At 42.8% G+C, this 27542-nt stretch overlaps 1 protein-coding gene across 2 annotated transcripts in view; it reads left to right on the top strand.

Annotated features, from left to right (window-relative positions):
• Fat4 (FAT atypical cadherin 4) overlaps positions 1-27542 on the top strand; it is a 130069-nt gene that overhangs the window by 87146 nt on the left and 15381 nt on the right. The window contains exons 8-10 of one of the 2 annotated variants that reach the window (XM_041659198.1): positions 7232-7476; positions 9321-13670; positions 23433-23537. In XM_041659198.1, coding sequence (XP_041515132.1) covers positions 7232-7476; positions 9321-13670; positions 23433-23537 — 4700 coding nt within the window. Of the gene's footprint in view, positions 1-7225; positions 7477-9320; positions 13671-23432; positions 23538-27542 lie in introns of both variants that reach the window. The other variant, XM_041659197.1, reaches the window with a different exon arrangement.

The following is a 27542-nucleotide window of genomic DNA, read 5'->3' as shown; positions in this document are numbered from 1 at the left end:
TATGGCTATGGCTTCATTAATGATTTACTTCCATCCCCTGCTATTAATTTCTCATGAACAAGGGCCTCTTGGGAAACCATTCTCTTCCTGCTGGCAGGGATAAGGGTGTGAGAAACTCGGGATTCAGTCCCACTTCATAAACATTGAGTTGCTGGTCTGAGCATGTGTCAGCTAAGGCAAGACCTCTGCTTTCATTAAACTTTTACCTTTTTCCAGGTAGTCGGTGAAGTGCAACAAAATAGGATTGTCTCATATATGAAGTCATCTGAATTCAAAAGAGAATGACCCCATTAGGGCATATGAAGGGTATACTCTAAAAGCTAAAAGTTGGACCCTGTAATGGTGGCCATCTTTGTCCCTGTTTTTTACTGTGACAGATACCTACTTGATGGTCTTTACAAGAAGGAAGGGTTGATTCTGGCCACAGAGGCAGAGACTTTGGCCTGGGATCCCTGGCTCTGGGCCTCGGATGAAGGAGATCACACAGCTGTGAGAATGTGGGATAAAGAGAATGAGAACGTGGGATAAAGAGAGCTGCTCACTTCATGGTAGCCAGGAAAGGGGTGGGAGTCATAGAAAGGACCAGGGCCAAGAGACACCCTTCCAATGCACACCCTAGCGACTCCCTTCTTCCCAGCAGGCCCCTGGCCTAGAGCTCCAACCCCCAGCTTTCTGTTCACACCTTATGTTTGGGTCAGAGCCTTCTTCATCTCTGAAGACACCCTTACAGACTCCTCCAGAGGTATCCTTTCCCAACCACCAGTTTCCATGTCCAATCAAGTCACACCATTAACCACTACAGGGTTAAAGCTATAAGGAAATATTTCTTGCTTTGGTATAGAGCATGCAATAGTCAATGCTGGGAAGGACAGGATCAAGATGGTAGCCAGGCCGCAGTCAGGAGGGGAGGGTGGTTGTGATGACCCCTGCTACTGCGCCCACTGGAGGGGATAATGCTGCATCACTGTGGAAGGGGAGAGCAGACAGAAATGAACATGTCCCCAAGCCCTTGTGGACATCAGAGGCCTCACCAGAAACTTAGCAGCTGGCCTCTGTCAGGTGGTGTTTGTATGTTAGAAGGATCAGGCAGAGGGATATGAATTTGATACATCTAAGAAGGATGCCATGCCAGGGCCAGAGTGAAGAGGCTGGAGAGGGAGGGGTAAAACATTTAAGGCAATCTAAGAGTCTATCTATCTATCCATCTATCTATATTTAGAGAGAGAGAAATGCAGTACCCATTTCTTTGGTGGTAACGTGTTTGTGCCGATTACACTGCACTATGTCTGAATTGTCCATGTGACTCTGTGACTCCAGCTCCTTCTGTGTCCATGACTCTCTCTGGTGACACTCTCATGCTCCACCTTGTGTTTCTGTTCCCATTCAGGCCTTGGTGTGCTAGGTGTTCCTCACCTTTCTTGTGTTGCTTCTTGGCTTTGTGATTTAAAAAAAAAAATGTGATGTTTCTCTGCTCTCCTCATCCACACCCTGTGTCTAAGGCCGCTGCTCATCCTTACCCAATCTGTGGGTACATTCTCATGTTGCTGCTTCCTGTGTCTCTACTTTACAGCTCCAGTTCAGACTATAGTTACATCATGCCTGAAGCTACTGCAACAAACACCATCTTCCCTGATTACTGGTTCTGATCTGTTATACATACTACACTATAATGTACATGATGCATTGAGAACTATGCCTGTGTGTGAGTTCTCTGTTCGACAGTAAGGCAAGTAGGCAGTCTAGCTATGCTTCTTCTTGCTCAGTGTGGGATGTGGCAGGCAGTCTAGATATACAGCCCAGAAGTCAACCAAAACATCAAATCATTCACCATCTCCACATAGATGCACTGGTCTTGTCTGCACAAATGAAGGAAGACATTGCAGGCAAAGACAGGGATTAGTACCAAAGCCGTGCAAAGAAAGTTGGGCATCTGGGGAAGAAAGATTAGGGGGTATGTGAATGGGCCTTGGAAAAATCTAGAAGAAATTAAAACTTTCTGCTTCTAAATAATCAAGCAAACAAGAACAAAAGCAAATCATAACCAATTAAAACAAAACAAATTAAGAGACGTTTTAGGGCCACAGCATGCCTCACTGACATTTGGGACAATTCTACTCTACTGTAGGAAGCAATGCCAAGGGGAAAGAGGCTCAGTCAGAGAGGAAATGGGCTGTTGCCAGAAATGAAGTTTGGGCATCTGTTGGCTCAGCTGCATCAAAGACACTCCTTTCTCTCCATCTCTCAGCTTGCTGTTTGCAATTGCTATTGCCCAGTCTCGAAATTCCAAGCACCCAATAAATGGCCTCAGCATCTCCCAGGCTTATTGTGCTAATCCCCAAGATCACATCATTTTCTGCCCCAAGGTAGAGGATGAGGACTTTCCCAAGCCATAGAGCCACGCTCACATCCCACTGTGGCTCACACCAAAGCTGAGCACACTGTCACCCAAAGACCAAAGCTGAGCACACTGTCACCCAAAGACCAAAGCTGAGCACACTGTCGCCTGAAGACCAAATCTGGCTCACGATTGCTTTTGTAGCCTGATCTCTGAACCCAACCACACTCATTGTGAAACACCCTCTCTGTTGTGTCTTATACAAGTCCCAACAGAATTCATGTAGTCAACGATATTGAAAACACAATCAGAATCTTCATGGAAAGGGTTGCCTGGCACTCTATCTTTCTTCCTCCTTTTGACAGCAATAGTCTGTTATCAGTCCATGTAGAACTTTCTGAGGAGGCTTGTTCTTCCTCACTGCTGTCAGCAGTGTTCCGTGTCTTCCACACACCTAGTCTGGCACTCACTGGCGTTTTCCTAACACTTTAATCTCCTGCTTTGTTTTGTATTAAATTTATCTGTGTGCCTTTCTCGCATTGAGAGTGTAAACTCGAAACTAAGATGATTGGTTTACTTTATCTATGCTTGTCTGTTATTCTATATTAAATGTATGAATGAAATATGACAGGTTATAGGTAACAGACTGTTATTTTATAGTTACAGTTTCTTAAGATCTATTTCAGTTTCAAATCTAGATTTTTCAGGTGTTTATTCAAAAAAATTCCAAGTAATTAATCATAATGACCAAAATAAAAAGGAGTAACTGCTCCCTGTCTTACAGAGGAAGAGAAAACTTGAGAAGGCCAAAAAGCTTTTGTATTTAAATGATATTAGTATTAAAATTTGCCCAAGTAAACTGTGTTTTAGATTCTAACAATAATTGTGTTCACATAGACTCAGCTTAGGGTCTTATGACCCCAGTATATCCCAGGGAGAGGCAAGGACTGCCAGAAGAATCCACTGGGGTCAGATTTTAAATGAGATTGATTTCAGGTTGTGTAGATGAATACAAATCATGATTTCTTATTTACAAATCAGAAAACAGGTATCCAGATTTCTTGTATTAAACTCGATCCGTGATGAGCGAAATACAACAGTGGTAAACCCTGGCCAATAATTTGTTTTGACTTTAGGAACCAGATATGGTTTTCTTCCTTCCTTCCTTTTTTCCTTCTTTCCTTCCTTCCTTTCTTCCTTCTTCCCTCCCTCCCTCCCTCCCTCCTTTCCTTTCTTTCTTGCTCCCTCTCCCTTCCTCCCACCCTCCCTTCCTCCCTTCATTCCTTTTTGTCTTCCTTCTTCTCTTCTCTTCCTTCCTTCCTTCCTTCATTCCTTCCTCCCCACTGCCTGTCTCCCACCCTCCCTTCCTTTCTTCCTTTTAGACTTCTTTTTTTTTTCTTTCTTTCTAATATCGTCTCAGTGAGCAATTCTTGCAAGACTGGAACTCGTTACGTACTTCAGGCTTTCCCCAAGCTCACAGATATATCTACCTGCCTCTACCTTCAAGAACTGGGATTTAAGGCATGCACCACCATGCCTAGTCCCAGGTATGGCATTTCTTAAATTTCACTCTATAACATCATTTGAGTTTTTCCATCTTAATATCATGGTATGATGGGCATAGAGCATGTTAAAACTACCAAGGTCATAGCTCTCATCTAGATTATCTATTTGTAGCTCATGAACTTCTTTGTACATAAATTTCCCCATAGTTTTAGATGCTTCATCTACACAAAGGCTAAGGCTAAAACTAAATGGTTAGAATTATTTCACATTTCAAGGAAAAAATATAGAAATTTCTTCGAGCATATAACACAGTAAGATGTTGATAACATGTTGGAAATGTTTAAGGAACAGCACAGACATTCAGCTATTAAAAGAACACCACGAAATGGTTCAGTGACATCATGAATGTGTAACTGTCTCTGAGGGGCCCAGAAGCCCAAGAGTATCTGTAGTGTTGAGAACCCAACTGAGCCTCGAAGAAGAGAGGCGTGAAAATTCTGGCCCAGGCTTTCCGCGGCAGTCTATTTATAGACAGGCTGGTGCTGCTTCTCCCTCTTCTCAGCTTGGAAGCATAAATTAGCAAGTAATGGGTGTTACGCCATACTTCATGTTTAAAATAAACTTTTCATGCATTTCAGAATTTAATAAAGCTCTCAACAGGAATCATATTAATATCGTAAATTTTTATTAAAAATTTAAACATATTGCCTATTTTTTTTTAACAATGATCAAGTTGGTTTTATCTTACAAATTCACTGGAAGTTCAACATGCGTAAATCATCAAGTGTTATAAATTACACAAATAGACTCAAGGAAGATGGATCACATGGTCATCTCACTGAGCACAAAAGAGACTTTTTATTTATTTACTTAATTTTTAAATTAAGGATTTTTTCATACAATCTTTTTTTTTTCATTTTACATTGTTATCCTGTTCCCACTCCCTCCCCTCCTCCCACTTCATGTTTCCCTCCACCCCACCCACCCCATTCCCTCCTCAGAAAGGGTAAGATTTCCCATGGGGAATCAATACATTCTGACACTTCAGTTCTAGGCAAGACCAAGGCCCTCCCCCTATATCTAGGCTGGGCAAGCTGTCCCTCCAAAGAGAATGGGCATCAAGTTGCCAGTTCAAACATCAGGGATAAATCTTGATCCCACTGCCAGAAACCCCGCAGACTGCCCAAGTCTCACAGGTATCCCCTACATTCATGAAATGGATGGAACTAGAAAAAAACTATCCTGAGCGAGGTAACTCAGACCCAGATAGACAAACATGGTATGTACTCACTCCTAAGTGGATATTAGACACAAAACAAAGGACAACCAGCTTATAGTCCAGGTTCCTTGAGAAGCTAGGTAGCAAGGAGAACCCTAAGAGAGACATGAATGAATTTCCCATGGGAAAGGGAAACAGACAAGACCTCCTGAGAAAACTGGGAGTCTGTGCATGGGGGGGGGAATGGAGGGTGGAAAGGGTGGGAGAGAGGAGGAGGGGGGAGGGAGGAGGAGAACATGAGGGAACAGGATGCTCTAGAAGCAGGAAGGACAGCAGCAAGGGAAAGAAAGTCAAGAGATATCTTGATTGAGGGAGCGATTAAGGAACTAGAGAGAAACATGGCACTAGGAAAATTCCCAGGAATCCACAAGGATGACCCCAGCTAAGAGTATATTAACTATTTTAAACAGTCCTACAGGCGATACTATGTTTGATGGCATGGAATAGATAACCTATATCTTACAATAGATGCTTCCTTTATCCTTTAAACTTGCAGCAGCTGGGGCATTGTCTGCCTTTCAACCTTGGCTTCTTATTCTCCACCGTGTAGAAAACATCAAAATTCCATTTCTTTCCTTTTTAAAATCCATATTTTTCATGGATTTTATGGGAGGAAATAGTTGATTGAACCTTGATCCTTATTTCTGTCAAACTGTTGAAGAATGTTCACAGCAGAACAAATGACTTCTTTTCCTATTAACTACTGGGAAATGATAGTTTTCAGAGCAGGTATCACTTGCTTCTGTGATCCAGTTCGCCAGAAAATCTCAGAAAGGCAAGTTCATTTGAGTATTTCACAACTTTGGCTTGATAATTTAGAATTTTGTCTATAAAACTTCATTTTTACTTAAAGAAAAAAGATTTTAACTATAAAGGGGGTGGTATCACTATACTTTACTACAAGGTTCTTCAACCCTAAGAAATAGAATTTATTTTTATTCTGATTTAGGCTTAATCCAGGCATATATGTATGCCAAAAAATGTTGAAAGCCTTCAATAATATCAATTACTTTTTTCATCCTTACTTCTCAACCAAACGCCTCTCTATATTTGTAAATATGAACCCTGAAATACATCATATCCATAAAATAGTATAGAAACGCTGCCCTTTGTGTTCAGCTGTGGACATGTTATAGACTGTGCACCTTGCTGTTGTGGTGTGAGGCATACGTTTCTTGCTCTGCAGTTTCTAGTAAGGCATCATCTATTGCTTTGCTCACATGGTCCAACCAAGGCACACATCTGACTCCAAGATGGGCATCTTGTATAAAGAAGAAAGCTCTTTGAAGACGTCTACTTCTGATCTGCAGCCTATCTGTTCACATTGTGCTGGGGACCTTCAAGTCAGACTGCTTCTCTGAATGTCATTCTGGACTCCACGTCAGACACAAAATCAGGAACAGACACAGAGAGCCAGCCTCCTCTTCAGAGAAAATGGAGCAGCTGATCTTAGTAAAAACTCCAGGGAAGTAGCTGATCTGTCCAGAATGAGCAGCAAACTGTCCAGGAAAATATCATCCTTCCCTGACAGGAACACAACGAGGTCATCTGAGGAATGAGGCCACATGGGAGCATCAATGCCTCTACGTGAAAAACAGCCCTCTGCTGTGCTGTGTATAGCCAACACGTTACACATCTAGTATTTTGTCTTTAAAGAATAATCTCCCCAGGTATTATAGATAGTGAATAGACATGCTTTTAAAGGTGTTTAAAAAATATCCACTAGTGATTCTGGCCACCAACCCCGCTATTACAACAAGGCAGAGGTTGCAATTCCTAGTGTATCTGTTTGAATGGCAACTGTGTTCTAGGCTTATTTTCTGGTCTTGTGTTGATCTGATCTGGGAGTTCAGAGACTCCTAAGGACCTTGAAGGCTCTTGTGGTCATCGAACATTTTAGAATAATGATTATTTACGTGACAGCCACAGAACATTCCAAGTAACTATTTTCTGTCAGAAATTTCTCATTGCTGTGTCTTTAAACTTTTTTTTTGTTGTTAAATATCTACATGCTTGCCTGTTTGTTTATTTATTTATTCATAGAAAGAAGGGTGTCATGACATCATAGCTGAATGTGACCCATCTCTCCTTGCTCTTTGCCTCAGCTATAGCATCATCGGCGGAAACTCACAGTTCACCATCAATCCATCCACGGGGCAGATCATCACCAGCGCACTGCTGGACAGAGAAACCAAAGATAATTACACTTTGGTGGTGGTTGCCAGTGATGCTGGGTCTCCAGAGTCTCTCTCCAGTTCTACTAGTGTGCTTGTGACAGTGACTGACGTCAATGACAACCCACCCCGGTTCCAACATCACCCGTATGTCACACACATCCCATCTCCTACTCTTCCAGGTAATTCAATAGTAAGGTCACCCAGGTGTGTGTAGCTTATCAGACACATTCTGCAAACAGCGCTAAGAGACATATGATACAGTCTAATTTGGAAAAACATCTGAAATTCAGGGTGTGAATTTTAGGCCCAATGAAACTGAAGAATTCTAATTCTTGCCTTGTAGATTATTTTCTTTTATCCAGATTAGCTGCGTATAGGACTTCACAATTCTCATGGCTCTGTGGGTTTAATTCTTATAACGTTTCTTCAATACTGTACATGAGCAAAATAGATAGCCCTCCATCATCAGTGATGGCGCTGCTCTAACATTTCATTGGTGTGTAAGTTCCTAAGAGGGGAGGCATTGTCTTTATTCTTCACACCAATTCCCCCATTGTTGAAGAAAATAAACATTCAACTTCAATTCTTCACAGATATATTTTCAAAAAGTTGAATGAATCAGTAATTCTAAGGATTGCATTTTTCCATTCCTCTCCTGCTTCTGCTGTCAGTCTTAGGAGCCCATTGTGAGTTGCCATCTTGGTAGCAACATGAACTTATCTTCCTGCGTTGAAAAGAATTAGTTTATCATTTAGTTTGTAAGTGGTGGTACATTCTTTCAGGAACTAAGTAGATATGCTGCCACTTGTAATTTTGATAAGATTAAATGCAGTAAAATATACAAATATAAGTAATACCATCTTCTTTCCTTGAAAATATTTTATTCGAAGTATAAATGAGTGGATTCAGAATTTCTCTTCATGTTCTTTGATCTCCTACTAACTCCAGAATGTCTGATACCAGTTGAATGAATAAAATCTATAAATGGATATGCCAGATTTCCATCAAAAAGAAATGCAAATAGGAATTCATGAATCCCTTTTGAGAAATCCAGCTGGCATGATGCTGACTGCATGATTCTGGTCCATGCAGTGTTGGCATGATGCTGGCTGCGTGATTCTGGCCCACGCAGTGTGTGCTGTACAGGGAAGGATCCTCTGGACAAGATGAGGTGTTGACCATGATCGCCTTTATCTCACTGCATTCATGTATTTAGCAAGACTCATTGCCTCTTGAAGAAATTCCGGCTTCTCACTCCTGTCACAGATACTTCTGTGATGATATGGGGAAAGGTTTCTGAATGAGATACTGATCCTCAGAGCCGTTCCTCTGGATGCTTCTCTGCATATTTCCACTCCAGTCTGTTTCAAGGGCATCTTGCCAGGGACTGGTTCTTAAAATCCAAATTGGGTCCATGAATTCATTTCTTATTTTTACGACCTTACACTTATTTAAATTCATTACACGTATGTGTGTACACACATACTTTATCTCTATTCGGTAGTAGCTTGGAGATGAAAGACTTTTGCCAGGACATAAAGGGTGTCGTGACCCAAAATCAGTGTTTGAGGGTGGAGCATGTTTTTGACAGGCTTTCATGAAGAGCAGCCCAGCAGTGTTTCCAGATGCTGGGAGTGGTGGCCACTTTTCACTGAGTAGGGGGTGGCTCCTGGCAGAGTTGAGACTCCAGTGTCTGTTGGAGGACTGTGTGCAGAGAGGATATGTGCCCGGGGGCTGTGATTCTAGACAATCAGCCAATGCTTGCCATGGTTCTCTCAAGGGAAAATAATAACTAAGTCTAGCACCTTGTGTGGGGCTCACTGAGAAAATTAAAGGTCTATTTCTAAAGTCATTAGTCAGGTTTGACCTCGAGACTTGAAAGACAATAAAGTTGATGCTGTTCTTTGCAGAAGTGGTGAAAGGGTTGAACCCAGCGACAGCACAGCCTCACATTTATCAAGGGACCACCCACAGGACCCACAGAATCCCCTGCAGTTTTAACCAAGAACCTCCTCTGTTGCAGGTTCCTTTGTCTTTGCCGTCACGGTCACCGACGAGGACATCGGATCCAATTCTGAACTTCATTATTCACTCTCGGGTCGAAACTCTGAAAAATTCCACATCGACCCCCTGAGGGGGGCAATCATGGCAACGGGGCCGCTAGGTGGCGCTTCTGAGGTGACCTTCTCGGTCCACGTGAAAGATGGTGGCTCATTTCCAAAGACTGATTCTACTACAGTGACTGTCAGGTTTGCCAACAAGGCCGATTTCCCCAAAGTCAGAGCCAAAGAACAAACATTCATGTTCCCGGAAAACCAGCCAGTGGGCACACTGGTCACCACCATCACGGGGTCCTCTTTAAGAGGAGAAACTTTGTCCTACTACATTGCAAGTGGGAACCTGGGCAATACTTTCCAAATCGATCCGTTATCGGGACAGGTGTCCATCAATCGGCCTTTGGACTTTGAACAGATACAGAAATATGTTGTTTGGATTGAAGCGAGAGACGGGGGCTTCCCTCCTTTCTCCTCTTATGAGAAGCTTGACATCACGGTGTTAGACATCAACGACAACGCTCCAGCTTTTGAAGAGGATCCATTCGTGTCCGAGATCCTGGAAAACCTATCTCCTCGCAAAATACTTACGGTCTCGGCAACAGACAAGGACAGCGGGCCCAATGGGCAGCTGGATTATGAGATTGTGGACGGCAACAAGGAGAACAGCTTCGCGATTAATCACGCTACGGGTGAAATCAGAAGCATTCGGCCACTGGACAGAGAAAAAACATCTCATTACGAGCTCACTGTGAAATCGTCAGACAAAGGGTCCCCTTCCCAGAGCACCTCAGTCAGGGTCATCATCAATATCTTAGATGAAAATGATAACGCGCCCAGGTTTTCTCAGATATTCAGCGCCTATGTTTCCGAAAACTCCCCCTTGGGCTATACGGTTACCCGGGTCACGACCTCGGATGAAGACATCGGCATAAACGCAATCAGTAGATATTCCATAGTGGATACAAGTCTTCCATTTATGATCAACCCCAACACAGGTGACATCGTCATTAGCCGACCTTTAAACAGAGAAGACAGAGATAGGTACAGGATCCGGGTATCTGCGCACGATTCTGGGTGGACTGTAAGTACTGACGTCACCATATTCGTGACGGACGTCAACGACAACACACCCAGGTTTAGCAGGCCGTCTTATTATTTGGATTGCCCTGAACTTCCCGAGGTTGGCTCCAAAGTGACTCGGGTATCAGCCACAGATCCCGATGAGGGGTCAAATGGACAAGTGTTTTATTTCATAAAGTCTCAGTCGGAATATTTCAGAATCAATGCCACCACTGGTGAGATTTTCAATAAGCAGGCGTTAAAATACCAAAACGTCAGCGGCTTCAGTAATGTGAACGTCAACAGACACAGTTTCATTGTGACAGCTTCCGACAGAGGCAACCCTTCCTTGCTCAGCGAGACCACGGTTACCATCAACACAGTGGACAGCAACGACAACCCACCTCGGTTTCTCAAAAGTAAATACTTTACGCCAGTTACGAAAAATGCTAAAGTTGGCACTAAGCTAATTAGGGTGACTGCCACGGATGACAAAGACTTTGGAGTAAACTCCGAGGTGGAATATTTCATATCTAACGGGAACCACTTGGGGAAATTTGAATTGAACAGTCATACTGGATGGGTTTCAATAGCCGCTCCCTTGGTCTCCGACCTCAATCAGAACTTCTTGGTCACAGTCACTGCCAAGGACAAAGGGAACCCTCCCCTCTCGTCCCAAGCAATTGTTCACATCACGGTCACTGAAGAGAACTACCACACGCCCGAATTCTCACAGAACCACGTAAGCATCACCATCCCCGAGAGCCACAGTGTCGGGGCTGTGGTCAGGACTGTCTCCGCCCGAGACCGGGACACAGCCATGAACGGTTTGATCAGCTATGACATTTCTTCTGGGAACGAAGAGGGCATCTTTGCCATCAATTCTTCCACGGGTGTGCTAACACTAGCCAAAGCCCTGGACTACGAGCTGTGCTCAAAGCATGAGATGACTATTAGCGCCACAGATGGAGGATGGGTAGCGAGAACTGGCTACTGCAGCCTGACTGTGAACGTGGCCGATGTGAACGACAATTCCCCGGTGTTTGTGCCGGATGAGTTTTTCCCAACTGTCATGGAAAACGCCCCGAGTGGAACCACAGTCATTCACCTAAACGCAACGGACGCTGACTCGGGGGTCAATGCTGTGATTGCATACACCGTGCAATCATCGGACAGTGACCTGTTTGTCATTGACCCCAACACGGGCGTCATCACCACACAAGGCTTCTTGGATTTTGAAACCAAGCAGAGCTACCACCTCACTGTGAAAGCCTTCAATGTCCCAGATGAGGAAAAGTGCAGCTTTGCCACGGTTGACATCCAGTTGAAGGGGACCAACGAGTACGTGCCTCGTTTTGTTTCCAAGCTCTACTACTTTGAGGTCTCGGAGGCGGCTCCTAAGGGCACGGCTGTTGGGGAAGTGTTCGCCAGTGACAGGGACATGGGTGCTGATGGAGAAGTCCACTATTTGATCTTTGGAAATAGCCGGAAGAAGGGCTTCCAGATCCACAAGACCACAGGACAGATCTATGTGTCTGGGCTTCTTGATAGGGAAAAAGAAGAAAGGGTTTCGTTGAAGGTGTTGGCCAAGAACTTCGGCAGCATTCGGGGTGCGGACATCGATGAGGTCATTGTGAACATCACTGTGCTGGATGCTAACGACCCGCCAGTGTTTAGTCTAAACACATACAGGGTCCAGATCAGTGAAGGGGTTCCCATTGGGACCCACGTGACTTTTGTGAGTGCCTTTGACTCAGATTCCATCCCTAGCTGGAGCAGGTTCTCGTACTTCATTGGATCAGGAAATGAAAACGGTGCCTTTTCCATTAACCCCCAGACAGGGCAGATCACAGTCACCTCAGGGCTGGACAGGGAAACCCTGCCTGTTTACAATCTCACGGTCTTGGCTGTGGACTCAGGGACTCCCTCTGCCACAGGAAGCGCATCCTTGTTAGTTACCCTGGAAGACATTAATGATAATGGACCCGTGTTGTCCGTCAGCGAAGGGGAAGTTCTGGAAAACAAGCGCCCAGGAACTCTAGTGATGACCCTGCAGTCCACAGATCCTGACCTCCCTCCAAATCAAGGCCCCTTCAACTATTACCTGCTGAGCACAGGCCCGGCCACTAATTACTTCAGTCTCAACACCGCCGGAGTTCTGAGCACAACCCGGGAGATCGACAGGGAGCAGATCGCGGACTTCTATCTGTCTGTGGTCACCAGGGATTCTGGGGCGCCTCAGATGTCGTCCACGGGAACCGTACACATCACCGTTCTAGATCAAAATGACAACCCCTCCCAGTCCCGCACAGTGGAGATATTTGTTAATTATTACGGTAACTTATTTCCTGGCGGGACCCTGGGCTCTGTGAAGCCACAGGATCCGGATGTGTTAGACAGTTTCCACTGCTCCCTCACGTCCGGAGTCACCAGCCTCTTCAGTATCCCAGCAGGCAGCTGCGACCTGACCTCCCAGCCCAGGTCCACAGATGGCACCTTCGATCTGACGGTCCTCAGCAGCGATGGAGTCCACAGTGCAGTCTCCAACAATATCCGGGTTTTCTTTGTAGGGTTCTCCAATGCCACGATAGATAACAGCATCTTGCTCCGCCTTGGCGTTCCCACAGTGAGGGACTTCCTGACTAACCACTACCTTCATTTCCAGCGCATCGCTAGTTCCCAGCTGACAGGCTTGGGCACGGCGGTGCAGCTGTACGCCGCCTACGAGGAGAACAACAGGACGTTCCTTTTAGCAGCTGTGAAGCGAAATCATAACCAGTATGTGAACCCCAGTGGTGTAGCCACCTTCTTCGAAAGCATCAAAGAGATCCTGTTCCGTCAGAGTGGAGTAAGGGTGGAGTCTGTGGATCATGACCCTTGCGTTCACGGCCCGTGTCAGAATGGAGGCAGCTGCCTGCGGAAGTTTGCCGTGGGCTCCGCACTGAAGATCCAGGAGAGCCTGCCAGTCATCATCGTGGCCAATGAGCCTCTGCAGCCTTTCCAGTGCAAGTGTGTGCCGGGCTACGCTGGCAGCTGGTGTGAAGAGGATATTGACGAATGCCTACCGGCCCCGTGCCACAACGGGGGAACCTGCCACAACTTAGTGGGAGGGTTTTCATGCAGCTGCCCAGATGGCTTCACTGGGAGAGCCTGTGAGAGAGACATCAACGAATGCCTGCCCAGCCCCTGCAAGCATGGGGCTGTCTGTCAGAATTTCCCTGGGGGATTCAACTGCGTGTGCAAAACTGGATACACAGGTATGATGGCGTGTTGTTTGCTGTGCTTGCCACTGTTTTTTTCCCCCCGAAGACTTTAGCCTTAGTATGAACGTTGTCATTTAATATATATGTATTTTTAATTTTTAAAGTTTTTGAGAATTTAATACATGAATACTATATTTATACTATGCCCACCACTCTTTCTTACACCTCCAACTCCTCCCATGCTCCCCCATTCCCTCTCAAGTTCATTATCTCTTCTATAGTTGCTATTGTCACATAGCTGTATATACACAAATATAGCCCATCAAGTCCACTTAGTACTCATATGGATAGGGATAGGGCCCTGTGGAATTTCCCGCATCCATATCGGCATAGCAGCTGGCAGGTCTCATTTAGGCAACTATGCTGCTGAGATTTCACAGGTATGGCATCCTTGCTGTGTTTTGATTATCTCATGCCAGGCATCCTGGTTCTCTGGCTCTAAATTAGTCTTCTCACCTCCTCTTCTATCATGTTCCCCGAGCCTTATATGGAAGGGTTAATAATCATTTATATTTTTTATTTTTGGATTTATTTTGTTTTCTGTGTGTGGATGTTTTACCTGCATGTATACATGTGCACCATGTGTGTGCCCGGTGCCCATAGAACTCAGAGGAGAGTGTCAGGTCCCCTGGAACTAGAATTGTAGGTGGTCGTGGGCCACCACGTGGGTAGTAGAAACAGAATTGGGATTCTCTCCCAAAGCAACCATTACTCTTTTGCCCTGAGCTGTCTCTCTCGCCTTCGTGTCTGGTTTGATAGGGTTACGTCAAACCTAATGGACCACACAACAGACCCCATATACCTACATGTACCCATGTATGTAAATGTACCTCTACAGCAGAATTTACAACAATGCTTTCACTAGCTACATATAATGGCTTTTTATTTTATGATTCCATTCTTTTATATTCTTTATTTTTATGTAGCTTATATATGACCCTGATAGGCAACATTTAATCATTGTGTGTATTCATGGAGAACCAGAAGGAATTATGTTACTTGAGATGTTACCTGAAAAAGCTAGGCACAGAAGAACATACAGAACTAAATCAAAACAGACATGGAACCTTTTATTTTCTTCACATGTGAATTGGTCATACACATCTTGAAGCATTTTTATTCGCTAAGTGTTCACTAATTCCTTAAGATTCCATGGTTTTCTTTTTATTGGCTCATACTCATTGCACAATGATGGTTCCTAAACACATTTTTACACACACGTTGTGTATATTGATAGTTTATTATCGTCCTCTCCTGTTCTCTTCTTCTTCTTGCTGTTATAATCCCATTCATTCACAGGACAGTTGCATGTCTCCTTTTCTGTCAAATATACATATATATATATATATGTGTGTGTGTGTGTGTGTGTATATATATATATATATATATATATATATATATATATAAAATCTAGGATCCTGGGGAGATGGCTCAGTAGGTAAGAGGACAAGCTGCTCTTGCAGAGGATCCAGGTTCAGTTCTCAGCTCCCACATGGTGGCTCACATCGACCTGTCACTCCTGTGTTCTTTGTCCACTCATCAGGTGATCCACCCCTGGGCTGCTTTCATTCCCTGGCTTTTGACAAGTGCAGCATGAGTGGACACTCATCTCCATGTGGGCTAGGAAGCGTCTTGGACGTCTGTCTGGCTGTGATAGAACTGGGTCATTGTTGGTGAGCCAGATGGGTTCTCATTCCTCCAGTGCACAGGACTTGCCCTTCTCTTGGTGAGCTGGATGGGTCCTCATTCCTCCAGTGCACAGGACTTGCCCTTCTCTTGGTGAGCTGGATGAGTTCTCATTCCTCCAGTGCACAGAACTTGCCCTTCTCTTGGTGAGCTGGATGAGTTCTCATTCCTCCAGTGCACAGAACTTGCCCTTCTCTTGGTGAGCTGGATGAGTTCTCATTCCTCCAGTGCACAGAACTTGCCCTTCTCTTGGTGAGCTGGATGAGTTCTCATTCCTCCAGTGCACAGGACTTGCCCTTCTCTTAATCCTCATGGCATTTTGAATTATCCGCTTGCTTAATGGTGACCATTCTGGTTGGGATGGGAAGAAATGCTGGTTTAGTTTACATTTTCCTAGTAGCTCAGGCTGCCAAAAAATTTTCCCATGTTTACTGACAATTTGTGGCTCCTTCTTTGAGAACTGGTTGTTTCACCGGATTCTTCATTGGTGGGATCACTTAGTCTCTTAGTATTTAGTATTTCAAATTCTTTATGCGTTTCAAATATTTAGTTCTTTGTCAGATGAATCGTCAGCAAAGATCTTCTCCCATTCGGTCTTTTTCCCCTACTCAATTTTTTCCTTCGCTGTGCACAAGCTTTCTAATATTATGCAACTTAATTTGTGGATTCTTAGTTTTGTTGCTGGGGCTACTGGTGTCATGTTTAACAGGTCCCTACCTTAGCTATTTCTTGACATGTTTTTCCAATGCCTGTGGTTTACTTGTCTCAAGTCTGTCAAGAATATTCACATAGGGACTATATTGATTTCTAAATGAGTTTTTAGTTTGTGCTACCATTTTATGGAAATAAATAGTTTCTAAGGTTCTTAAGAAAATTATGGCAGCCAATATCAGAAGCTAAGGAGGTAGGGGAGAGGAGGGAGAGAGTGGGGTTGGACCACAGGTGCAAGCTTCTTTGGTAGATGTCAATTTATGGCAGTGCCCTGTTATACCCATGTTTGGGTAACCACAAAAACACATATCCATATGATTCTGACAGAATTGTTTCACCTCATGTATTTTTCTCAGACTCCATTTAATGTTGTAGATCTTCTCTTGTGTTTTACATTTTAAAGCCTACAAAATTACAAACTATTACTGTTCAGTGATCCTTACGTCATATACATCATATACATGCAGGAGGATAGACAGATCGGAGGGGGAGAGAGGTAGAGACAGAGACAGAAAGACAGACATGCAGAGAGACACACTCAGAGAGGGAGAGGGAGGAGGGGAGGCATTGCTGTATTTCTTCTCAGCATGGGAAGCTCTTCTAACATTTAGAAGAGGTAAGAAGAGTGAGAGGTTGTGATTGACGTGTTCCTAGCAGCTTTGTATGGGGAGTGTCTGGGTGCCTGAAAACTCCCCATAAAGCTGTAAACATAAAAATGATAATCACGTCATGGAGGCAGGAAGAGGGCATATGATTATTGCAACATTATAATTGTTTTGTTGCCAGTTTTATATTTATTGAATGTTATTTTCCAGAGTAAGCAGAGAACTCTACACATGATAAACATGTGCCAATTTTATATGAATGTTTGATAAAGAGATTGACTATTGCTTTTTGTATAACTTAGGTTCCAAATCCTTAGTTACTAGAAATAAAACAAAAGGAAATGCAAACAGTGAGTCTGTGACACCCACCCACTTTCTTTATGTTTCTGTATTTGTTCCTTCTCTTATTGCTATGATAAAATGCCCAACAGAATCACCTTAGGGGATGAGGGTTCACTTTGGCTCAGTTTGAGGGGACAGGCTATCATGACCTAGAAAGCATGGAAGAAGGGATGGAAGGTGGGTGGGTACCTTGCTGCCCCAGTCAGGAAGCAGAGAGAAATGAACACTGTTGCCCTCAGCACTTTCACCATTTTATTCAGCTCAAGACTCCAGGTCAAGGGTTGAGCCACCTACATTCATGAACCTCAGTTAAACTTTGCTCGACACACGCTCACAGACACACCCAGAGTTGTGTCTCCTAGGTGACTCTAAATCCCAGCATGTTGACATTCTGTGAGTAGTCTTATTGTTTAAGTACACTTTCCTACAATTTAAATTTCATATTACAGAGAGAATTTCCGAGTAGAGTAGAAGAGAATAACAAGTTTATTTCACTATGGAACATCTGAACATATTTTCTAGGTTTTGCCACAGTATGGGTACAAGTCAGTGTGGCTTTAGGAAGTACGCCTTGGGCTTGTTACCATGTGACATTTCCTTTTGCTTTGAGGCATGTCTTCTTATTTTAGGGGGAGTTAAAATTTGTCCATTCATCACTTTTGTGTCAATTTATAATATACGTTTTTCCAGACAGAGAAAAGTTATATGCAGGCTGTACATAGCAATTTTTCCTAAGGAGCTTGCCAAACATATGCTTTCACAGAACGGACAGAGGACAAGATATTGAAAAGAGAATCCCAAGTTCTATGTGAGGGCTGTGACAACCGTGGTGACGGAGGTGTGATACAAAAGAAAAGAACTCTGTGGGTAGTCACGGCTCAGCTTTCTAAAGAAAAAAATACTTCGAGGAAAACACTTTGATGAACTAAATTCCCTGGGGTTACCTTTCCCTGAAAAAAGGGATAGAAACAGCTTACACAGTGTGCAGAAATAACTACTTGGTACTAAATTAACTTTAAAAGTTTCTGAGGGGTTGGAGAGGCCACAGCAGCTAAGAGCATTTTGTGCTCTTGCAGAGGACAAGGGCTTGGCTCCCAGCATTCACATGGCAGATCATAACATTTGTAACTCTGGTTCCAGGGGGTCTAACACCCTTTTCTGGTCTCCACAGGAACAGCATGCACTTAGTGGACAGATGTAACAAGCAGGAAAATCACCCCCCACAAAAAATAATAAATATTTTAAAATTTATTCCAAGCATGAATCCTCAGAATGAATAACACATACCTAAAGATTAGCAATACAATATTTTAATAGAGTTATTTGCATACAAAATGAATTGCAATAGTTCCTCTGTTCCGTTTCTCCTCTGTGTATAATAAACTCAAGATGAAACAGTGTTTGTGGTGGCAGAGCATAGTTGTGTTCGGGAAAGCAGAAAGTCCCATCAACTATAGGATCTCAAAAAAAAAAAAATCCTTTTCTACACAGCATGGTTCTGTTTAACAGCCAATAGGTAGATTGGCTCCTCTCTAATTATCAAAAAGTATATGGTATGGAACAAATAAGCCTTGAATATTTTTCCTTAATAAATGCATTGCAGGTACTCCCAACAGGAACAGTCTGCATTCACCAAACACTTCTGTCTTCAGCCTGTGTTCAGCAAAGGCTCAGTATTCAGTCTCTGTTGAACAGGTGCTTCCGTCTTCAGTCTGAGTTCAATTTACCTCCCACTTTCTGCTGCAGATCATGCATCTTTGACTAAGCACTTCATGTAAACTTAAACTGTACTCTCGGTAGTGGTGTGGACACCCCACGTCAAGGTTACACATGCATATTCACCCTTGCTCGTTTCCATTTTCCATGTGATCAGAAACTTCACAATCCGGAGCAATTCTCCATTTGTCTATGATACCTAGTGATTATCATCAGCACAGTTAATGGCCAGTTGTCAAAGCAGCAAGAACAAGTCATTCTTTAAAACACTCATGAGGGTAGTAAATGCATGTGTGCAGTCCCCTGTGCTGATGCATTTACTACCTGTGGCAATTCACATGACGGCCATGCAGTGAAGCATTAATATAATTAAAAATTAATATAATAAAACAATTGGGAGTCAAATATCATGGTGAGATTCCGAAAGATCAGAGAAGCAGGGAACAGCCACCAGTCACCTCCTACCTCTTCTTCTGTTCCTCCCTCCAAAAAGGTTGAGATCCTCTCTCAATCCCGCTTAGTACTTTCTGTCTCCTCTCTGTCTACAGTCCTCCAAACCTCTATGGTTAATTTTGGTCAGCTAGTGGCTGCCTCCACCCCCTGACTTTAAGCAAGCATTATTTGTCAGAACACAATCAAAATATCACAAAAGAGCACAGATCTGTTCTGTGCCTCTTCCAGAGAGCTTGCAAGGGACAAGGCTCTGGTAGGGACTGTTGATCGACTCGGAACATTAATTAAGTTAATGAGCCAAAATTGGGTTCCACACTGCTGCAACACACGGAGTATCAGCCCAGGAGATGCTGTAGGGACTGGAATCTGCCGTCTCTGCCTGACCTTACACCCTCAACAGAAGCGCTTTGCAGGGTCACCCACCCACCCAGAACAATTCAGGACTGACTGTTGGTTCCCATCTGGGACTCAGAAGCTGAACTTTAAACACCTGAGAAGACATTTGGTGGTACTTTTAGATTCTGAAATGTAAATCAAATCCTTACTCTTTCAAGGTGTGTCTTTGAATATAAATATCTAACGCGACCAACTCTTTCGATACACTGAATTTCAAATAATTTTTATCCATTAAAGGAGAACTGAGAACTATGCCTTTAAATGGTGAATAACTCATATATTCTGACAAAGCCAACTCTCTCATGAAGTTATTTATTTATTTTTGATTATTATTTTCTAAAAAATTCTGAGAGTAAAACTTCTTTAAATTGAAATAATTAACAAAAGGATAGGTTGCTTCCCCCCCCCCCCCTGAAAATACCTGTTGGCTGTGAAGACAATCATGACAATCATTCTCAGAATATTTCCTGTTCTCTAGAAGCCATGACTTTACTTGCTGTATATTTTGAAATGCGTTATCAAGGCTTATATTTATTCTTAGGGTGTTTTTACACTCCTCTTTGAGCTATCCAAAATAACCTTTAGTGAATATTTAAGTGAAACTTAGATGTTTACATGAAAGTTATCATTTGTGAATGACAAGAAATTTATATTAAAAGTACACAAAAAGGACATCTGAATTTATTTTATTATTAAATAGAAAAATTAAAAGATGTTATTTACAAAACGATTAAACTCAAGTTAAACTTAGTTTTTTTAATGATTTATTTTATTTTTAATTCAGTATATGTGTGTTTGTCTGCGTCGTAGTATGTGTATCTGAGAGCAATGCTTGTAGAGGTCAGAAGAGGGCATTAAGTCCCTTGGAGCTGAAGTTACAGATACTTATGAGCCACCTGAGGTGGGTTCCAGGAACCCAACACCAGTCCTTTGGAAAAGTAGGATTTTCCCTTGACTACCGAGCCATCTCTCCAGTCACCAGAGTAGAAATTTAAGGGATTAGCCACCTGGGTTTAAAAACACCTGCTATTTCTTACAAAGCTTGGGAGACCACATTCCTGATGATCCAGCCTACGTTTCTCTGTTTTTGCATCCCTGTCTCTTGTCTTTAGGAAATGAGACTTTCATTTTATAGCCCACTAATATGTCTCCATAATCTATGTCTTACATTCACTGCCTGTAAGATATATAGGCTCACATATATAATATATGTCACTTTTAGCATGACTCTAAAAGAAAAAAAAATCAGATAAGAAAGGGAGTAGAGAAATCTAACAGTACTTACACCGTTAGTCCATGTGAACATTACATATTCTTTTGCAGTAAAAGAAGGATGTGGTGTATGACTTTCTTGTAGGAAAATAAGAGTTCAGTTAGTAGGACTTACTTAAATCTGTAATGGATAATGATGACATTTTAATAAGGAAAAAAAAAGCATACTTCTAAAAAGGTGTATGCCTTATCCAGGAAGAAAATGAGTTGCCAGATGGAGGGGGGTGTGTTTCTAGCCATCATCAACGGTGTGAAGTTCAACACGAGCTTGCAATACCACAGTCTAGCCCGTGTCTCACTCCTAACACACTACAAACTTATTTTTGGTGCCTCGAAATGAGCACTTGTTCATTCTCTTGCTCTCCCCTTAGAGTCCAGGAGCATTCTGAAAATGTGCTCTGTGTTCTGCCGTGTCAGAGGGCGGCCGATGCTGTTTATAAAGGAAAATAGTGAATGTGTGATTCTGTGATGCTCAGAAAGGGCTCAGCAGTGCCACGAGACCTGCCTGACTCAGATTTATAATGTCAGCCTCAAACCACTGTGGCTTCAGAACCAAGCCACGAAAACAAGAATGAGTTCAACAAAAGCTTAAGATGTGTTTAGAGCAAAGTTGCTGTGATGTAAGGTGTTGTCTGTGGTCAGCCTTCACTAACGAGGGGGACAAAACATACGCATCGCAAGACACACAAAGGGCTCACCAGGGCAGTAGAAACGGCTCTGCAGAGTGCATACATACACCGGCCTCTTAAGTCCAGGACCTAGTACTGAAAAAGCAATTGAGGGCTGGGGAATTGGCACAGATGGAAGATGCTGGCTGCCACTTCTGAGGGGGCCCACGTTCAGATCCATAAGACGTGCTTTAAAAGCTTGGCGTGATGATGCGCCTGGAAATCCAGAGTTGGAGAAGGTGAGACAGGGGGATTCCTGGAGTTGACTAGCCAGCCACCTTCACTAAGACAATGAATTCTGGGTTCAGTGAAACAGCAGGTCAAAAACTAACGTGGATAGTCACTGAGGAACACTGCTGGCATAGACACACGGCCTCCATGTGCGCATACACACACTCACACACACACACCAATATATTGTGGGCACGCACACACATACACATACATATGCACTTGGAAACAGATTTGTTGAAGATGACTATAACACTAAGAGTCTAAATCTCAATAATTCGAAATTAACTAGAAACTACATTCTCTCACTGTTAGCATCGGGAAACTAGTAATTCTCAAATAGATCTATTAACATAGCACTTTAACAGTTATTCATGTTTACATAGAAGGAAGCAACAAAAGAAGACAGGATTTAGACAGTGCACTTTGGCTGCCAAGAGAGCAAATGCTCGCCCGGCCCAGTACGAGCTGAGCACAGAAGCAGGGAACTTGCTCAGTCAGCGCCATTGTCTGTCACCTCTCAGTCGGGAAACGGGCTTCCATATTAGTCACTTTTCTTGTGTCTGTGTCAAAAAGGCCGAAAATAGCAGCTTAGCCAGGGAAGGGTTTACTTTGGCTCATAGTTCGGGACGTCATGTCAGCAGGAGCAGGCACTGCTGGTCACATGACATCCACAGCAAGGCAGAGAGGTGGACTCTGGTGCTCGGCTGCCCTTCTGCTTTAGCCCTGGGCTCCAGTCCACTGACGGGTACCCCACTTCAGCTGGACATTCCCACCCCAGCGACAGGATCTGGAAACCCCCACACAGACAAGCCCAAAGGCTGTCTCCTCAGTGACTCAGTGTGGTGTCAGATCGACAATGCTAACCTCCAACTTCAAAGGACTCCTCTGTGGCGTGAGGAGCTTTCTTTCCTGTGACAAAGAAAATGCCATCTTTTGTCAGTTCTCTGCCATTTTAGTTTCTATTTCTCTATGTACTCTCTGACCAGCCCAATATTAATGGATCGGATTTAACAAGGTCTACAAGAACAGCATTTATATGCTGAAAATGTAGCATATTATTATCAGAGACAAAGTGTGTAGCCTGTGGTAAAGAATGAATGAAAGAATTTGAAAGTGATTGATGTGTTTTCTTATTTCCTGTTCTTCTTTACACAAGGAATGGAATAAGTTCAGGGACACTTCTTTTTTCCTGTCATTCATTCATTTATTCATTCATTCATTCATTCATTCATTTATTTGAGTGGTAAAGATGTAGCTTTGCAAGCTCAGCCTCACCAATTCTTCCTTTCAGAAGCCCGAGTCAATGAAATCCCTATAATGGAATTGTCAAAGTTTGCACTCCATTCCCAGTGTTGAATGTGAAGGCGCAACTTCAACAGGAGCAACAAAGTCAGGGGAATAATTCGAATGTTTTCACCATGACATTCCCTTGAAAATAGGCCTCTCTCCAAAACGGCTACGCAAAATGTACAAATTGTGTTGATCTTTATAATAGCGCATCTGGATAGGACACAAACCTCTGAGAGATGATCCCAGTGACCTGTTGGGGAGTAGAGGGGCTTCTGTGTCTCTATGGGATTTGTTCCTGCAGGATGTAGCTTTTCATATAGTTACAGTTGATGTGGTTAGTATATTTATTTCTAAGTCTTCTTAACAAGTTTGATACATTTTAGGGAAAATGTGTGAATCTTCTGTCAATTACTGTGAGTGCAATCCCTGCTTCAACGGTGGCTCCTGTCAGAGCGGTGTGGAATCATATTACTGCCATTGTCCATTCGGTGAGTAGGATGTATCCATTGCTATACTGATCTAGAGACTGGCTCTAGGGATGTGGCTCAGTTGGTAGATGGTTTGCCAGCATTGAGCCTTGGGTTTAATTGTCACCACCTCATGGTGGTGCACTCTTATAATCCCAGTGTTCAGGAGAGGAGGCAGGAGGACTAGATGTTCAAAGTCATCCTTAGAAGCATAGAGAGTTTAAGACTAGCATGTACTACAAGAGACCCTGTTCATACAAATCATATATATATACATATATATTTGTGAATATAATATATACATATGTTTGTGTATATAATATATATATATATATTTGTGAATAGGTGAGCAGTCTACTATGGCAATGTATGATTAAGAGACTATTAATTATTTTGCAAAAGGCATTCAAGTAAAATGAAATATTTAATGCTAACTATTTTAAAGTCAGTTATGGAAATGTTACCAAGTACATCATTTTAATTATTGTTAGAAAAAAACCTCAAGATAATAATAGCCTTATGGACACCTTCTTGTAACATTTAGCTTAATACTTAAAATATCCTCCAAACACTTTCAACTCCATATCAAATCTCTAAGAAGAGTCAAAGGATTCTTGTTTCCTTTTTACATGAATTCAACCATTTCTACTAGATGAGTTTGGGAACTAAATGTACATCCGGGCTGTTGCAGATAATTCTCAGTAGCTAATACAAAACTCTACCACTGTGTTCTCTTGATGGACATTATCAGACCTTCTCGTGGCATCTACTGATTTCTTCAAGGCACCTTCAAATATTACCCAGAAATAGGTCAGCAAGCAACTGTGACTAATCCGTCTATTTAAGATTTCCTTACCTCTCATCAGAAACAGATTACATCTCTGGGGACGTGTCTGTCTCTAGGGAGGATAAAGCTGGTTCTCTTGCCTTTTCTCCTGTGTTCCCACTGCTAGAGGGGCCTGGGATCTGCAGTTTTAGTGTCTGTAGAGAGAGACTGAGTTTCTAGTGACCAGAGACATGTCTGTAAGCCTTCCCTCTGATCTCCACATGTGTGCTATGACTCAGATGTCCCCACATCACATAAATGAAGCACTAATAATTATTATAACAATGATAATAATAAAATATAGTTAGGTAAAATCAATTTTAACGATGTTTCTGAGGCTCAGAAATGAAGCGATTTATTCAAAGTCAGGAAAACTGGCAAGGAATTGCACCATGAGGATGCGACTGGAGAACAGGTGCACGTTGCTGGTTTCTTGCCAATATTACATTTTTTTAGGGTCTTATCAGAATGCCCACAAAGCAGTGAGAGTCTGTCCCTATGAAAACAACCATTTCCTCAGATCTCCTACAAGGCCAGTTTTTGAGCTCCCACAGTCAGGCTTCATGATTTAACTTGTGTTTTGGAAAGAAAAAAAAATAAATTGGAGTGGAAAGTGGAAAATAATTTTCAAGTGACTGACAGAGTGTTTATAGTGTTAGCATTCCTTGCCATTGCACTAGCAAGTGTGTGTATTTAGAACAACTAGTGCCAAACACTAAGATCGTTTTCCATATGGTGCTGATATAAAACCCACTGTATGAGGGGGATGGTCAGGGGTCATACCTCGGGACCCAAATGTACCTTCCCTCACCCTGCAGCCATCCCCGGGGGAAGAGGAACCATACTATAAATTACAGTAGACACGAGGCTGGCAGTCCAGGTCGCAGCTAATTCCTTCCAAAGGCAAAACCCCAAAGCACTGCTGAAAGGCAGACCTTGTCAGATGACCAGAGAGGCATTTAGAAAGAAAAACAAAATAAAAAGCCTTGGAATTCATCATTCATCCAATGCATCGTTCCAGGCTGCACAGCCTGAATTAGAAGGAAAAGTAGTTTGCCTTCTCAAATTCAATGTGGGTGACACACACACACAAGAAGCAGCAGATGGGAATGCCTCAAAGACTCGGGGTGGTGGCACACAGGGCGGTGACATATAGACCCCAAACACTACCTTCCTTGGAGTTTTGAGGATAGAAAAAAAAGTTCCCTTTATAGTCGCATCAGCCAAAGGCTTGTTCATTAGATTTTGATTCATTTACATATTCGTAGATGTATAGGTACGTAGATTTAGACAGTTACGTAGATGATAGGCGTGTGTCGGGATCTGGTGCCATCCCAGAACATAAATTATTTCTCCAGACCAGAGGGGAGGCGTGGGGTTAAAGCCACAACTCACATGGCTTTATCAGGAGGGAGATTCTCAGTGATCCCTCATGAAATCCTGAATTCACATCCTGAAAATTCTACCGTGTTTATTCTCCAAACTTCTTTTATATCAAAACGTAAACTGAGGGGGAAATTCATTAGCATCCTGTTTCCTAGGTAACCAGGTGAATGGCTTTAGTCATGTCCACACCATTGTCCACACCTTTCTAGTCCCATTTTGTCACGTCTTCCTATCTTCCTGCTCTGTATGCCAGCTCTGTCACTAGGCCGAATGAACATCTCTATCCCAGGAGTCCCCCAAATTACAAAAGGAGCAGAACTATAATAGCATATCCTGACCCTTTGTCTGTAAAGGCTAGGCGACCGACTTCTGTGAGGCCAGGTGCAAACTATGGCCTGGAAGTCTGGCCACCATTCAGTGTAGAGATAAGGACCTGCATGATATATGCCTCTACAGGCATCATGTAGGTAGATAGATAGGAGATAGATAGATAGATAGATAGATAGATAGATAGATAGATAGATGATAGATAGATGATAGATAGATAGATGATAGATAGATAGATGATAGATAGATAGATAGATAGATAGATAGATGATAGATAGATAGATGATAGATAGATAGATAGATAGATAGATGATAGAGGATAAATATACAATATTTAAATAATGTATGTAGATGTAAAGCAATGACATATGAAGCCTAGGTTCACATTATATTACATATGTATCATTCTTCTAATTTTTTTTTTTACTTTTTTAACTTTGGTTTAAGATTTAAAGTAATAAATTGTACATATTTCCTAGTCAGTTTATTGACTTTTATCTCTGCCTGGACAGAAAACGACAAGTTAATCTATGTATACTTTGCAAAAGCTTCCCGGCTATTTTATCTCAAAGACTGGATAGAAAATGTGATGCAGTCAAAATAGTTAAGTAAAATCAGAGTGTATGTCTTTGATGTTTTCCTCTATTTCCCATGATTCTCTGACTGAGGTTCAGTTATAAGTACTCTGAAATAGTGGTGTTCATTCCTTTGAGCTCGGCGATTCCCAAACTCTAACTCAATGCATTTACTATAGACATAAAATCCAAACTAAAGAATGAAACCTTTTCAAAGCTGGATATAAACCCTGCCTGCCGCTGTGGGTTTCTTTCCAATCATCAGCCACATCTACCAGTGTGTGGGGAGAAGGACTTGGCTTAGTGCAGCAGCATCAGCAAAATTCACTGTCAAGATGGAAACAGGCTGTGCAAACAAATGGAAACACTAAGCAAAATTACTCCAAAGGAGCCCCCTGTGACTCATCCCAAGGAGGGAGGGCTCAGTGGTGAAGGGCACTGACAGCTCTTCCAGAGGATCCAGGTTCCATTCCTAGCACCCACATGGTGGCTCCCAGCCATCTGCAGTTCCAGCTCCAGGGCACCCGATGCTCTCTTCTGGCCTTGGTGGGTACCAGGAGTAAAAGTAGTACACAGACACAAAGGCAGGCAAAGATCCATTTGCATAAAATTAAAGAACATGACTAATAAGCAGATCTTAAAATGCTGACTTCTGTGCTGGAGGCAGCATACCTTTTCCTCATTCTGTGGCCTTGGAAAATACCACTGAGTGGGGGAATGGATGGTTTTTTTTTTAAGTCAAAACAAATGAATTTACTGTCCTTAATTGAATTAATATGGTTTTTAAGAATTATAATTATGTATCGTGGCCTTGGTAGTGGTGCACGCTTTTAATCCCAGCTCTTAGGAGGCAAAGGCAGGAGGATCTCTATGAGATTCAGGCCAGCCTGGGCTACACTGAAACCATGTATC

This window comes from Microtus oregoni, unplaced genomic scaffold (assembly GCF_018167655.1).
Source record: "Microtus oregoni isolate MIOR12 unplaced genomic scaffold, Mior012 000010F_ref0000083, whole genome shotgun sequence".
Classification (NCBI taxonomy): domain Eukaryota; kingdom Metazoa; phylum Chordata; class Mammalia; order Rodentia; family Cricetidae; genus Microtus; species Microtus oregoni.
The sequence above is the reverse complement of the archived record's forward strand: the minus strand, read 5'-3'. Positions and strand labels throughout refer to the sequence as shown.